Source organism: Coregonus lavaretus (assembly GCF_964263955.1).
Source record: "Coregonus lavaretus genome assembly, chromosome: 1".
NCBI classification, from domain to species: Eukaryota; Metazoa; Chordata; class Actinopteri; order Salmoniformes; family Salmonidae; genus Coregonus; species Coregonus lavaretus.
This window is the reverse complement of record NC_139988.1, coordinates 35,093,763-35,110,801: the sequence shown is the minus strand read 5'-3', so window position 1 is coordinate 35,110,801 and position 17,039 is coordinate 35,093,763. Positions and strand designations below refer to the sequence as shown.

Below are 17,039 nucleotides of genomic sequence, written 5' to 3'. Positions count from 1 at the left end.
GTGTTGATTACAGCAGTGTGTACTCCAGTCTGGGTCACGTGGCTTATGTAAGGGAACAGTTGGTCTGAAGGTCACTCTCCATAGGCCAGGTCAAATATCCAGACAGACATCATCAATCATGTGGCACCATGGACACACACACACACAAAACTCTACAGGAATATTTCAGAGCCCAATCTGCCACCTCCCATCCTCTCCTCTGCTATGGTCAAAGTGCACAGTCCCCACCGTCTGCTTAAGCGCCAACTGTACTATCCATAGATACAGATAGAGTATCTAGGGTTTTACAGACTTCATAGTTCTGAGAGGGTTTGACGATCCCATTCCAACACACAAAGACATCTGCCTAAGTAGCCTCAGTGTACACTCAACCTACCGACTGTAAATAAATGGACGGATTGCAATAAACTGTGAGCTATGTGTCAGCAAGCTTTGGCAAGAGGGCACATCAACTACCTCAATAAGTTACCAGTGAATATACAACTGACATCAGACATGAAAGACAGACAGAACTCCTGTTGAGGAACAACAGCCAGACAGACAGACACCGGCCATGCAGACAGACACTGGCCACTGTCAAACCCAAGGGATATGTCACAGTCTGGATAGACAGAGAAACAGTGAGAGAGAGGGGGGAGATTGAAAGGGTGTACGTTCCTCTGTCGCCCACCCATCTGTCAAGGTTCAGTGGAGGTCACTCTCCTCCTTTCATATCACCCTATTTATACAATCTCTGCTTCACTGTGAATCTCTCTAGCTAATCCTTCTGTATCTTTCCAGTATGCGCTGTATGGTCATGTGTTTGGCGCTGAGTGTCTAAGTACGTGGACATATGTGTACCTCCTCACAACACAATGCTGACTATTAGGAGCCTCCTGTAGCTCAGTTGGTAGAGCATGGCGCTTGCAACGCCAGGGTTGTGGGTTCGATTCCCATGGGGGTATGTGCCAGTATGAAAAATGTATGCACTCACTAACTGTAAGTCGCTCTGGATAAGAGTGTCTGCTAAATGACAAAATTGTAAATATTAGTGTGCTGTGTCAAATCTGCATTTCAGCTGTCCAGCACTGAGTGTCTAGACACAGTGTCTGAACACAGGCAAGACAAGCATCTCTGTGTTAAACATCTACCTCATGTAAGACGCCAAATGTCTGTACATTTAGCAAATAAATGCATTTTGCTACTGGGGCACTGGGGAAAATAGGCTTATTTTACACACAGTTTTCTCAGGACTGGTAAATTGACACAGCTTGTGAACTCTCAAGTGCATATGCATCTGATGATACAAGCACAAACACAGACAGAGAGACAGAGACAGAGAGACAGAGAGACAGACAGAGAGACAGACAGATAGACAGACAGGCAGACAGACAGACACAGGCAGGCAGGCAGGCAGGCAGACAGACAGACAGACAGACAGACAGACAGACAGACAGACAGACAGACAGACAGACAGACAGACAGACAGACAGACAGACAGACAGACAGACAGACAGACAGACAGACAGACAGACAGACAGACAGGCAGGCAGGCAGGCAGGCAGGCAGGCAGACAGACAGACAGCCTGGCAGACAGGCAGGCAGGCAGGCAGACAGACAGACAGACAGACAGACAGACAGACAGACAGACAGACAGACAGACAGACAGACAGACAGACATGCAGGCAGGCAGGCAGGCAGGCAGGCAGGCAGGCAGGCAGGCAGGCAGGCAGGCAGGCAGACAGACAGACACTTTCTGCCAACCTAATACCACTCACCAGGTCCGTGTCTGCACCTCATAGCGATACAGCTCGTCCACCAGGCCATACTTGTTGGCAGGCAGGGCCTTGTAGCCCCCGTGGACGTACACACACCTGCTTGAGCTATCATACACACTGCTGTGGCCATAGCCACCCTGGACGATGGCCCCGTTGGTCTCAGGGACCTGCCAGTAGTTTGTCCCTGTGTGACAGAGAGGCAGAAGAGAAGTGCATCTTAGTGTGAGTGGGCCAACATGATTGGATCAGCTTTGAGACATACAGTATGGAAAATAAGTGTCCATGCTCGTGAGTGTGCGTGCCTGGGTATGTCAAATGAGAGTGTGTGTAAAAGGCTGACTCTGGTAGCCAGACCAAGCCAGCGGGCTGCTCCACCATGTACTTCAAGTCCCCTTGTGACAGATGGAGGGAGGGATGGAGAGAGGGGGAGGCCACGGAGCATGTGGATACACTGAGAAGCAGACCTCCCAACTCCCACAAGTGAAGGGAAATAGAGAAAGTGAAAAGTAGATAATGGGGGAAGGTCAAATAGTTTACTTACAGTTTGTCAGATGAGCTTTTTTATGATCTATTTCCTTCTTGCTTTCACTTACAGTCAGTCACCTAAAAGGTAGACTCAACACTCTGAATGATGACACTCAACTCTCTAAATTTGATGAAATATCACAATATTTGCTTGCAGAGAGATAGAGAGAGGGGGGGGGGACTAGTTTGAGATGGAGAGAAAGAGATAGGGGAGACAGATATGAGGGCGGGAGAGGTGAGGGGAGGGGAGAGAGATGAGGGGCAGGGAGAGAAGGAGGTAATAAAGTGAGATTCCAGTAGAACTCAGACACATTAATTATCGTCTTCTCCCAGATGGTCTTGCCAAGGTGCCACCTCCTCTTAATGACCAGAGAGTTGAATCAGGTGTTTTTTGTGTGCTATTGGAGGTATTTGAGGACTGGAGTTGGGAACCAGTCTCCAACACTGTAGATGTCCCCTCTCTATCCCTCCCTCTTAAGCTCTCTCCACAGGCTTTAATGTGGCTGGACTGGGCTGCAGTGAGCTGTCCTGCCTCTGTCTGCCTTTGAGTCTCCTATAGGCTGAAATGCTTTATAATGCAGGCATTCGCCTGATTGTTACTCCTCAAAACACTGTAGCTTAGCGCCATCTGCTGGTATGAAAACCTAGGTGTTCCACAGTGGTCACTAGCTCTGGTTAAATGACCTTGACTCTAATGCAGTCAAGAGGATAACCTCATTTGAGTCAGAAAAGGATGTTCATATGATAGGGAAGATATACAAAACCGTGCAGAGAGCATATCCAACTGACAATCTCTTAGAAAAAATATAAACTATTGGAACCAAGACTTAAAAAGAACTGATGTTGGCCCAAGATGGAGGGAATGTTGGAGCATAACTAACGAAATGACAGTTAACGGAAATGTACGCTTAATCCAGTATAAACTAATGTATAGACACATTTTTATAAATTTTAATTCACAAATTCTACAGCACAACGGCAGAGCCATGTCTTAAGAGTAAAACTAATAATGACTCAATAATCCATGCTTTCTGGGAATGCTATGAAGTCCAGAAGTTGTGGGCAGAGTTAGAATGTTGGCTGTCAGAAGTATTACAATGTAAACGTACTTTTAATCCGTCTGTCTGCGTATTTCGAGACATGGCATAGGGGGGTGTAGTGAGATACCCGATGGGTTGGACGATTCTCTTCTTATCGATCGTCTTTAAAAAACATATACTAAAAACTTGGAAATCAATCAATCCGCCATCAATAACACAATGGAAACATTTGTAATTTAAATATTGAAAGTGCGTGGGCTACGGAGAGAAACAAAATGGTGCCGTTTCAGGTCATGTGGCGGAAAGTGATGCGGGCGCTGGAGATGGGGGTGTGTGCTAGTGGGTCTGGGCAGGTGTGATGTAGTTGATGTTTGTATGATGTTGTCATTTGTATGTGTATGTTTCGTATTGTTTATAAAAGATCAAATCTTACAAAAAAAGAGGATAACCTTAAAGGTACTGTGGAGTGTATAAGTGTCTGTTTATAGACAGTAAGTGTACTAGCCATCATAAGAATAAGACTGCTACAGAGTACTATGCAGGTAATGGTGCTACAAAAAAATAATTTAATGGGAAAAGATAGTTATCTGGGTACACATAAAAGATCCTGAGCCTTCCATAAATAGATGAGTGACAGTAACACCCAAAGATGACCCCAACAACAATGTATTCATCTTTCAGTACCATGAAATGAATCCAACGTTGCTGCGGTCATCTGTGGGTGTTGCTGTCTCTTTGCCTATTTTGCAACACTCTAAATCTGTCACCGGGTATACAGTGGGGAAAAAAAGTATTTAGTCAGCCACCAATTATGCAAGTTATCCCACTTAAAAATATGAGAGAGGCCTGTAATTTTCATCATAGGTACACGTCAACTATGACAGACAAATTGAGAAAAAATAATCCAGAAAATCACATTGTAGGATTTTTTATGAATTTATTTGCAAATTATGGTGGAAAATAAGTATTTGGTCACCTACAAACAAGCAAGATTTCTGGCTCTCACAGACCTGTAACTTCTTCTTTAAGAGGCTCCTCTGTCCTCCACTCGTTACCTGTATTAATGGCACCTGTTTGAACTTGTTATCAGTATAAAAGACACCTGTCCACAACCTCAAACAGTCACACTCCAAACTCCACTATGGCCAAGACCAAAGAGCTGTCAAAGGACACCAGAAACAAAATTGTAGACCTGCACCAGGCTGGGAAGACTGAATCTGCAATAGGTAAGCAGCTTGGTTTGAAGAAATCAACTGTGGGAGCAATTATTAGGAAATGGAAGACATACAAGACCACTGATAATCTCCCTCGATCTGGGGCTCCACGCAAGATCTCACCCCGTGGGGTCAAAATGATCACAAGAACGGTGAGCAAAAATCCCAGAACCACACGGGGGGACCTAGTGAATGACCTGCAGAGAGCTGGGACCAAAGTAACAAAGCCTACCATCAGTAACACAATACGTCGCCAAGGACTCAAATCCTGCAGTGCCAGACGTGTCCCCCTGCTTAAGCCAGTACATGTCCAGTACATTTGGATGATCCAGAAGAGGATTGGGAGAATGTCATATGGTCAGATGAAACCAAAATAGAACTTTTTGGTAAAAACTCAACTCGTCGTGTTTGGAGGACAAAGAATGCTGAGTTGCATCCAAAGAACACCATACCTACTGTGAGGCATGGGGGTGGAAACATCATGCTTTGGGGCTGTTTTTCTGCAAAGGGACCAGGACGACTGATCCGTGTAAAGGAAAGAATGAATGGGGCCATGTATCGTGAGATTTTGAGTGAAAACCTCCTTCCATCAGCAAGGGCATTGAAGATGAAACGTGGCTGGGTCTTTCAGCATGACAATGATCCCAAACACACTGCCCGGGCAACGAAGGAGTGGCTTCGTAAGAAGCATTTCAAGGTCCTGGAGTGGCCTAGCCAGTATCCAGATCTCAACCCCATAGAAAATCTTTGGAGGGAGTTGAAAGTCCGTGTTGCACAGCAACAGCCCCAAAACATCACTGCTCTAGAGGAGATCTGCATGGAGGAATGGGCCAAAATACCAGCAACAGTGTGTGAAAACCTTGTGAAGACTTAGAGAAAACATTTGACCTGTGTTATTGCCAACAAAGAGTATATAACAAAGTATTGAGAAACTTTTGTTATTGACCAAATACTTATTTTCCACCATAATTTGCAAATAAATTCATTAAAAATCCTACAATGTGATTTTCTGGATTTTTTTTCCTCATTTTGTCTGTCATAGTTGACGTGTACCTATGATGAAAATTACAGGCCTCTATCATCTTTTTAAGTGGGAGAACTTGCACAATTGGTGGCTGACTAAATACTTTTTTTCCCCACTGTATATGGGATGTAAATCTGAATTCATTCATGTGGATTATTCATCATGGCTGTTAACCCCACTTAATAACCCAATTATCTGATTATCTTGCCTCAGATATATAGCAGGCTAATGGAGGGTGGACTCATCAGTGGGCTAGTGGACTGATTGATTAACGTCAGACTGAGACAAATCAATTGGTTAAGAAGACAGACAAGAGAGATCAATGAATGGATAGATGGATAGATGGAGGGAGGGAAACAGTATGTGGCTAGACAGACTTCATTCACTCATTCATTTGATTCATCCACCCACCCACCCACCCATCCATCCATCCATCCATCCATCCATCCATCCATCTCTCCATTCTTGGACCTACTGATGTTGTATTCCTGCACTTTGCTGATGTAGCTGTAGACGGGTGAGTATCCGAAGATGACCACCATCACCAGGTCCCCATTGGTCAGTTCAGCCAGGTGGGCGGAGTGTCCCTCCACGGCGTAGGGCTGTCCCTGGACCAGGCTGCTCGGGGTCCTCAGGGACCAAGTACGACTAGGGATGTTAAAGACCCACAGCTCGTCTGTCACGTTGCCTGAACCGGCCTCCAGCTTCCCCCCATACATGTAGATGTCGTCCTGAGGAGGGGGGCAAACAACAGAGGCATGAGATGACAGAGAATATGTGTTAGAGATTGTGTTTCTATGTGTAAAGACAGACAAGATTAAAGGGCTTTCTATCCACGACTGCCCTCCACAATATGTCTGCTCTGTGCATGCTTGTGTTCAGTATGAGAAGAAGGCGAGACAGTGTGTGTGTGTGTGTGTGTGTGTGTGTGTGTGTGTGTGTGTGTGTGTGTGTGTGTGTGTGTGTGTGTGTGTGTGTGTCTGTTTGTGTGTGTGTGTGTGTGTGTGTGTGTGTGTGTGTGTGTGTGTGTGTGTGTGTGTGTGTGTGTGTGTGTGTGTGTGTGTGTGTGTGTGTGTGTGTGAGTATGTGTGTGTGTGTTGGCGCTATTGAGCTACAGCACCCTGAGCTTCTCCAGAGAGTGTATCAGCTCTGCCAGAGTGGAAGTTGGACCCCAAATACCCCACACACACACACTTGGTATAGCTACATTGCACTATGAACATCCACAATCAATAAGAAAGACTGCTGCTACAGCCCTCATACTGCAGTCAACTACCATACACTCAATGACCTGACACTACAGTACCTTAACCTGATAGTTATGCTACTAAAACCTTTTAGAGTTTATGCTACTAAAACCTACTACAGCCATTGCAGTGATCTAAGATAACAATAGTCATAAATGCTATGGCATCCTTATTTTACAGTGCAGACTACTACTCTACTGCAACTATCCATTTCCTAAACATAAAGCAACATTCTGTACTGTACAGTCAACCTAGAGGAGCTCCACCCTCACAGGAACAAAGAAGGGAACATCCTAGCACAGGTAACACACTGTGTCACTACACCGCAAGGGGCCAATTATACCATATCCCTGGCCACAAACACATCCCACCAGGGAACCAACAGCCTTAAGAGTCTTTTCTGTCAAGGAAATCTGCTTCTCTCTTACTTCCAAATTACCTCAGCACGCACTGCAGCCCCCACCTGAATCACGTTTCACTAATCCCAGAACTAAAATCTTGCATAATTGCGTAAAATGCTTGAGTAAGTTCTGGGGGGAGATGTTAGGAGAAAGATACTAACGCGAAAGATACTATGCACGTTTCAGGCTAGTCTATGAGCCAAACGTCCCCTCCCCTTCCGAAATTCGAAAGATAAGAGCACCTGCAAAATCGTGATTTGTCCAAATGATCAGTGCCGAAGAATCAGCATACCGGAACAAAGTTCCTTGTTAGTCGTCGCATTCCCACAGTCTGTTGACAGAGGCTAATACCATTTATTTTACATGCCTCTGTCCACGAGAGATTACTCTCTCACACGCACAGTCTGAGTCCTGTAGTAGAAGCAGTGGGAGAGGAAGAGGAGTGCACAAAACACACAGCCAAACACACACTCCAACACACAGCCAAACACACAGCCAAACACACACTCCAACACACAGCCAAACACACACTCCAACACACAGCCAAACACACACTCCAACACACAGCCAAACACACACTCCAACACACAGCCAAACACACACTCCAACACACAGCCAAACACACACTGCAACACACAGCCAAACACACAGCCAAACACACACTCCAACACACAGCCAAACACACACTCCAACACACAGCCAAACATACACTCCAACACACAGCCAAACACACACTCCAACACACAGCCAAACACAGCCAAACACACACTCCAACACACAGCCAAACACACAGCCAAACACACACTCCAACACACAGCCAAACACACACTCCAACACACAGCCAAACACACACTCCAACACACAGCCAAACACACACTCCAACACACAGTCAAACACACACTCCAACACACAAGCCAAACACACACTGCAACACACAGCCAAACACACGCCAAACACACACTCCAACACACACGCCAAACACACACTCCAACACACAGCCAAACACACACTCCAACACACAGCCAAACACACACTCCAACACACAGCCAAACACACACTCCAACACACAGCCAAACACACACTCCAACACACAGCCAAACACACACTCCAACACACAGTACATTTTACATTTACATTTTAGTCATTTAGCAGACACCCTTATCCAGAGCGACTTACAGTTAGTGAATTCATTTTTTTTTTTTTTTTATACTGGCCCCCCGTGGGAATCGAACCCACAACCCTGGCGTTGCAAACGCCATGCTCTATCAACTGAGCTACATCCCTGCCGGCCATTCCCTCCCCTACCCTGGACGACGCTGGGCCAATTGTGCACCGCCCATGAGTCTCCCGGTCGCGGCCGGCTGCGACAGAGCCTGGATTCGAACCAGGATCTCTAGTGGCACAGTTAGCACTGCGAAGCAGTGCCTTAGACCACTGCGCCACTCAGGAGACAGTCAAACACACACTCCAACACACAAGCCAAACACACACTCAAACACACAAGCCAAACACACACTCCAACACACAGCCAAACATACACTCCAACACACAGCCAAACACACACTCCAACACACAATTAGTAATCCCATCCGGCTGGAGGGGGGTTTAACCACTGCACCACCAGCAACCCCCACGCTTCTGTTTCTACCACGCGTCCCTCCAAAGCTCTATTTCCGACAGTGGGGACTTTTATTGAAGGTAACTTTTTTATTTGTGAATACAAAATGTGAATGCCAAGCAGGGGATGTTATATAAACGATATGATCTAAATGCATGTGTAATGACGAGCTATTGCTTCGGTCGGTATTATAAAATCGATAATGGGCGCGGGCGACAGCCTATATTCCTAGCAGCGGCAGACACTTACGGTAATCTCTCAATCCTCAGAGGGGAGATAGAGAAGAATTACATATTTCAGGGTAGATGGAGGACTCTTGAATTACAGACTTGAGGGGGATGGTGTGTATGGAGGGGAGAGAGTAGGGGTGTGTGTGTGTGTGTGTGTGTGTGTGTGTGTGTGTGTGTGTGTGTGTGTGTGTGTGTGTGTGTGTATGTGTGTGTGTGTCTGTGTGTGTGTGTATAAACAACAACATGCATGGTCACACCCACACATGATCTTCTCCCTGACCCTGAAAGTCTATTCTCTCATGTTCCTGTCTCTAGATTCCAGGTTTGTTGGCTTGATTTCTCCGTGTATATCAATGATGTCGCTCTTGCTGCTGGTGACTCTCAGATCCACCTCTACGCAGACGACACCATTTTGTATACATCTGGCCCTTCATTGGACACTGTGTTAACAAACCTCCAAACGAGCTTCAATGCCATACAACAATCCTTCAGTAGCCTTCAACTGCTCTTAAACACTAGTAAAACTAAATGCATGCTTTTCAATCGAACGCTGCTAGCACCCGCCCACCCGACTAGAATCACCACTCTCGACGGGTCTGACCTAGAGTATGTGGACAACTACAAATATCTAGGTGTCTGGTTAGACTGTAAACTCAACTTCCAGACTCACATAAAGAATCTCCAATCCAAAGTTAAAGCTAGAATCGGCTTCCTATTTCGCAACAAAGCCTCCTTCACTCATGCTGCCAAACATGCCCTCGTAAAACTGACTATCCTACCGATCCTTGACTTCGGCGATGTCATTTACAAAATAGCCTCCAACACTCTACTCAGCAAATTGGATGTAGTCTATCACAGTGCCATCCGTTTTGTCTCCAAAGCCCCATACACTACCCACCACTGTGACCTGTACGCTCTTGTTGGCTGGTCCTCACTACATGTTCGTCGTCAAACCCACTGGCTCCAGGCCATCTATAAATCACTGCTAGGCAAATCCCCGCCTTATCTTAGCTCATTGGTCACCATAGCAGCACCCACCCGTAGTCTGCGCTCCAGCAGGTATATCTCACTGGTCATTCCCAAAGCCAACACCTCCTTTGGCCGCCATTCCTTCCAGTTCTCTGCTGCCAATGACTGGAACGAATTGCAAAAATCTCTGAAGCTGGAGACTCTTATCTCCCTCAATAACTTTAAGCATCAGTTGTCAGAGCACCTTACCGATCACTGCACCTGTACACAGCCCATCTGAAACTAGCCCACCCAACTACCTCATCCCTATATTGTTATTTATTTTGCTCTTTTGCACCCCAGTATCTCTATTTGCACATCATCTCTTGCACATCTAGCATTCCAGTGTTAATACTATTGTAATTATTCTGCACTATAGCCTATTTATTGCCTTACCTCCATAACTTGCTACATTTGCACACACTGTATATATATTTTCTGTTGTATTTCTGACTTTATGTTTTTTTTTACCCCATATGTAACTCTGTGTTGTTTTTATTGCACTACTTTGCTTTATCTTGGCCAGGTCGCAGTTGTAAATGAGAACCTGTTCTCAACTGGCTTACCTGGTTAAATAAAGGTGAAATAAAAAAATAAAATAAAATTATGTGCTGCACTAGCTCAGCATAAGGCTTACATTTAAAATCTCTTCAATGTAGATGTCCATTTATATGCTAATTGTGGATTGCTGCTTTCCGTATGTGGGGCCGGTGGATGAAGAACAGCGGCCAAACATGGATCTTCCCACCCGCAGAGGAAATGAACAGAGTGAAGGAAAGGGGGTTCATAACGGAGGAGGGAGTTAAACAGGTACAACTAAATATGTCTCTACTGCCATAATGACTAATATAGAGACGTTTCCTCCATTTCCTCAAATTTTTCAGTTTTTGGTTAATTGACACCTGGACACACCAGTGGTGCAGGTACACCATTGTGAATGGTAAAGGAACATTTGATGGACTAAGTGTGTTCAATCAAACACATGAATGGAACATGTGAAAGATAGGGGTATAGTCAAAAAGTGGGCACACAGCCATGACTGTCCACACATGCATGCACACACTCACACTAACACACATACAGTACTTTCAAGAAGTAGTCATACCCCTTTACTTATTCAAAATCTTGTTGTGTTACAGCCTGAATTCAAAATGGATTAAATATATGTTTTTTCTCAACCATCTACACACAATAACCAATAATGACAAAGTGAAAACATACTTTTAGAAATGTTTACACATTTATTGAAATATAAATACAGAAATAGTATTCACACCCAAGTCAATACTTTGTAGACGCACCTTTGGCGGTGATTACAGCTGTGAGTCTTTTTGGGTAAGTTCCTAAGAGATTTGCACACCTGGATTGTACAATATTTGCCCATTATTCTTTTTTAAATTCTTCAAGCTCTTTCAAGTTGATTGTTGATGATTGCTAGACAGCCATTTTCAAGTCTTGCCATAGATTTTCAAGCCGATTTAAGTCAAAACTGTAACTAGGCCACTCAGGAACATTTAATGTTGTCTTGGTAAGCAACTCCAGTGTAGATTTGGCCTCGTCTTTTACTGGATATATGAGAGTTGAAGGCTCATGTCTATCAGCACAGAGAGAGGGGGAGAGATCATAGAAAGTTAATCTCATTTTACAGTAGTTCTGTGAGAGATACAGGCGCGCTTCTTTCTCTCACCACAGCAATGGCCATGCGTTGGTCTATATAGGCTACAATGTTGTGCAAAGCGTAAATGCGGGCCAGCCCAACGTGAATCAATTCTTAGAATATCCGGTAAGTTTTCACATTACATTTTTTAGGGGGCTGGAGAATTACAGAGGAGTCAAAGTTGAATTAAAGTCTGATTGCTTTTATTATCATTTTTACATTGCAAACAGTGAAATGTATTTTTCATGCCGGATGGTTGAATCTTTGTTTGAAATTCACTGCTCGACTGAGGGACCTTACAGATAATTGTGTGTGTGGGGTACAGAGATGAGGTAGTCATTCAAAAATAATGTTAAACACTATTATTGCAGACAGAGGGAGTCCATGCAACTTATTCAAATAAAATAAAATAAAATGTATTGGTCACATACACATGGTTAGCAGATGTTATTGCGAGTGTAGCGAAATGCTTGTGCTTCTAGTTCCGACAGTGCAGTAATATCTAACAAGTAATATCTAACAGTTCTACAACAAAAACCTAATACACACAAATCTAAGTAAAGGAATGGAATAAGAATATATCAATATATGGATGAGCAATGTCATTATCAGAGTGGCATAGTCTAAGATGCAATAGATAGTATAGAATACAGTATATACATATGAGATGGGTAATGCAAGATATGTAAACATTATTAAAGTGTCATTATTAAAGTGACTAGTGTTCAATTTATTAAAGTGGCCAGTGATTTTCAAGTCTGCATGTAGGCAGCAGCTTCTCTGTGCTAGTGATGGCTGTTTAACAGTCTGATGGCCTTGAGATAGAAACTGTTTTTTCAGTCTCTCGGTCCCAGCTTTGATGCACCTGTACTGACCTCGCCTTCTGGATGATAGCGGGGTGAACAGGTAGTGGCTCGGGTGGTAGTTGTCCTTGATTATATTTTTGGCCTTCCTGTGACATCGGGTGCTGTAGGTGTCCTGGAGGGCAGGTAGTTTGCCCCCGTGATGCGTTGTGCAGACCGCACCACCCTCTGGAGAGCCCTGCGGTTGTGGGCGGTGCAGTTGCCATACCAGGCGGTGATACAGCCCGACTGGATGCTCTATATTGTCCATCTGTAAATGTTTGTGAGGGTTTTAGGTGACAGGCCACATTTCTTCAGCCTCCTGAGATTGAAGAGACGCTGTTGCGCCTTCTTCACCACACTGTCTGTGTGGGTGGGCCATTTCAGTTTGTCAGTGATATGTACGCCGAGGAACTTAAAACTTTTCACCTTCTCCACTGCTGTCCCGTCGATGTGGATAGGGGGTACTCCCTCTGCTGTTCCCTGAAGTCCACGATCATCTCCTTTGTTTTGTTGACGTTGAGTAAGAGGTTATTTTCCTGACACCACACTCCGAGAGCCCTCACCTCCTCCCTGTAGGCTGTCTCATCGTTGTTGGTAATCAAGCCTACTACTGTTGTGTCGTCTGCAAACTTGATGATTGAGTTGGAGGCGTGCATGGCTACGCAGTCATGGGTGAACAGGGAGTACCGGAGGGGGCTGAGCACACACCCTTGTGGGGCCCCAGTGTTGAGGATCAGCGAAGTGGAGGCGGCCCGTCAGGAAGTCCAGGACCCAATTGCACTGGGCGGGGTTGAGACCCAGGGCCTCAAGCTTAATGATGAGCTTGGAGGGTACTATGTTGTTGAATGCTGAGCTATAGTCAATGAACAGCATTCTTACATAGGTATTCCTCTTGTCCAGATGGGATAGGGCAGTGTGCAGTGTGATGGCGATTGCGTTGTCTGTGGACCTATTGGGGCAGTAAGTAAATTGAAGTGGGTCTAGTGTGACAGGTAAGGTTGAGGTGATATGATCCTTGACTAGTCTCTCAAAGCACTTCATGATGACAGAAGTGAGTGCTACAGGGCGATAGTCATTTAGTTCAGTTACCTTTGCATTCTTGGGTACAGGAACAATGGTGGCCATCTTGAAGCATGTGTGGACAGCAGACTGGGATAGCAAATGTTTTATCCTGAACTTAATTAGGCTTGCCATAACAAAGGGGTTGAACACGTATTGACTGAAGACATTTCAGCTTTTAATTTGTAATTAATTTGTAAACATTTTGAAAAACATAATTCCACTTTGACATTATGGGGTATTCTGTGTATTTTTTTTTTTTTTACATTCAGGCTGTAACACAACAAAATGTGGAAAAAGTAAAGAGGTGTGAATACTTTCCAAGGCACTGTAAGTTGCATGGACTCATTCCGTGTTCAATAATAAGTGTTAACATGATTTTTGAATGACAACCACATATTTGTACCCTAAACAATTATCTGGAAGGTCCCTCAATCGAGTAGTGAATTTCAACCACAGATTCAACCACAAAGACCAGGGAGGTTTTTCAATGCCTCACAAAGAAGGGCACCGATTGGTAGATGTGTAAAAATTCAAAAAGCAGACGCTGTATATCCATTTGAGCATGGTGAAGTTGTTAATTAGGCTTTGGATGGTGTATCAATACACCCAGTCACTACAAAGATATAGGTGTATTTCCTAACATGCCAGAGAGGAAGGAAATTGCTCAGGGTTTTCAATATGAGGCCAATGGTGATTATAAAACAGTTACAGAGTTTAATGGTTGTGATATGTGAAAACTGAGGATGGATCAATAACATTGTAGATAATCCACAATACTAACCTAAATAACAGAGTGAAAAATGGAAGACTGTACAAAGTAAAAAATAATCCAAAACATGTATCCTGTTTGCAACAAGATACTTAAGTTTCCTTATAGAATCATAGCCGTGGGAAGTGTACTGGAGTTGCCCTGATAAATTGAAATACATTTGCCAAAGTTATATAATTACTGCTGTCTGTTCAGAAAGAAATGAAATAATTCCGAATACTACACACAGAGTGAGCCTATAATTTAGTCACAGAGGATCAATAGCTTATTTTAAAAAATAGCCTAGCTGTGGATTGTGTGTAGCCCAATCACAATGCATGCTTACAGTCGGGAACGCGCCTCAAATCTGTCAGTGAACAGCATGCAGCCAAAACAGGCCTTTCGCAATATTTAAAATACAATCGCGGGAAAACATGTTGGAAAGCAAATGGATCCTGCTGAAAAGAGAAGACTATTCTGTCTGTAGGCTACCAAGTTATCAACTTCCAAATAGGCCTATTGAGCGAACAGCATTGTTTTACAAAGTAAAACAAAAGAGAGATAAGCTTTTGGCAAGAGCGCATCGGCCATCGCCAGTGAGTGAGCTGCGCATCATTGAGCGAGTCAGTGAAACTGGAAAGCTTTTTGACGTCCAAAATAAACTTCTCAGCCTTTCAAGCCATAACCTTTGAGCTGAAAAATACTACTTCCAATCAACTCACGTAAGCAAAGCTGAATCCCCTTAGGTGAGTAACCATAGTAAGACATCTAATATAAAATCCATTTGTACCCCTTCATGAAAGCAACCCAAGCATTTAAGAGTTTAGCAGTAAAGGAAGAGTTTAATGTCACACATTCATGCCAGAGGCAGCCTTTCTATTTGACAGGGAGGGTCATTCAGACAGACTCCTATAGTTTCAAGGGGAGAAGAGGCAGAGCAGGCATTTTAAATGTGGTCATGCTTGTTTCCCCTAGTGAGACAAAGCGTCAGTTAGCCAAGGCAAAACCTGCAGCCCTTCTGCTCTCTGACAAACCCTGAGGTCCCCAACTCCATCTTACTGCCATGTGATCTCTACTCAGACCCAGGGAGGCAATCCTCTTAGCTCCCTCACCCAACAGAGAGAGGGAGAGAGGATAACCACAGAGAGAGAGAGAGAGAGAGAGAGAGAAAGAAAGAAAGAAAGAAAGAAAGAAAGAAAGAAAGAAAGAAAGAAAGAAAGAAAGAAAGAAAGAAAGAAAGAAAGAAAGAAAGAAAGAAAGAAAGAAAGAAAGAAAGAAAGAATGAAAGAAAGAAAAAGAGAGAGAGAGGAGGGAACCCTGTATAAATGTACACAGTATATGTGTGAAGGAGAGAGAAACACCCAGAGAAACAGAAAGAGTCAGAGAGAGAACCCTACAGTATATACAGTGAGGGAAAAAAGTATTTGATCCCCTGCTGATTTTGTACGTTTGCCCACTGACAAAGACATGATCAGTCTATAATTTTAATGGTAGGTTTATTTGAACAGTGAGAGACAGAATAACAACAAAAAAATCCAGAAAAACGCATGTCAAAAATGTTATGAATTGATTTGCATTTTAATGAGGGAAATAAGTATTTGACCCCTCTGCAAAACATGACTTAGTACTTGGTGGCAAAACCCTTGTTGGCAATCACTGAGGTCAGACGTTTCTTGTAGTTGGCCACCAGGTTTGCACACATCTCAGGAGGGAATTTGTCCCACTCCTCTTTGCAGATCTTCTCTAAGTCATTAAGGTTTCGAGGCTGACGTTTGGCAACTCGAACCTTCAACTCCCTCCACAGATTTTCTATGGGATTAAGGTCTGGAGACTGGCTAGGCCACTCCAGGACCTTAATGTGCTTCTTCTTGAGCCACTCCTTTGTTGCCTTGGCCGTGTGTTTTGGGTCATTGTCATGCTGGAATACCCATCCACGACCCATTTTCAATGCCCTGGCTGAGGGAAGGAGGTTCTCACCCAAGATTTGACAGTACATGGCCCCATCCATCGTCCCTTTGATGCGGTGAAGTTGTCCTGTCCCCTTAGCAGAAAAACACCCCCAAAGCATAATGTTTCCACCTCCATGTTTGATGGTGGGGATGGTGTTCTTGGGGTCATAGGCAGCATTCCTCCTCCTCCAAACACGGCGAGTTGAGTTGATGCAAAAGAGCTCGATTCTGGTCTCATCTGACCATGAAACTTTCACCCAGTTCTCCTCTGAATCATTCAGATGTTCATTGGCAAACTTCAGACGGGCCTTTATATGTGCTTTCTTGAGCAGGGGGATCTTGCGGGCGCTGCAGGATTTCAGTCCTTCACGTCGTAGTGTGTTACCAATTGTTTTCTTGGTGACTATGGTCCCAGCTGCCTTGAGATCATTGACAAGATCCTCCCGTGTAGTTCTGGGCTGATTCCTCACCATTCTCATGATCATTGCAACTCCACGAGGTGAGATCTTGCATGAAGCCCCAGGCCGAGGGAGATTGACAGGTCTTTTGTGTTTCTTCCATTTGCGAATAATCGCACCAACTGTTGTCACCTTCTCACCAAGCTGCTTGGCGATGGTCTTGTTGCCCATTCCAGCCTTGTGTAGGTCTACAATCTTGTCCCTGACATCCTTGGAGAGCTCTTTGGTCTTGGCCATGGTGGAGAGTTTGGAATCT

At 44.3% G+C, this 17,039-nt stretch overlaps 1 protein-coding gene across 1 annotated transcript in view; it reads right to left on the bottom strand.

Moving 5' to 3' along the window:
• Nucleotides 1-17,039, bottom strand: part of LOC311129204 (attractin-like protein 1) — a gene marked incomplete at both ends in the record, with an annotated part of 364,441 nt that overhangs the window by 264,241 nt on the left and 83,161 nt on the right. The window contains 2 exon segments of the mRNA XM_084161510.1: nucleotides 1,758-1,941; nucleotides 6,036-6,291. Coding sequence (XP_084017636.1) covers nucleotides 1,758-1,941; nucleotides 6,036-6,291 — 440 coding nt within the window.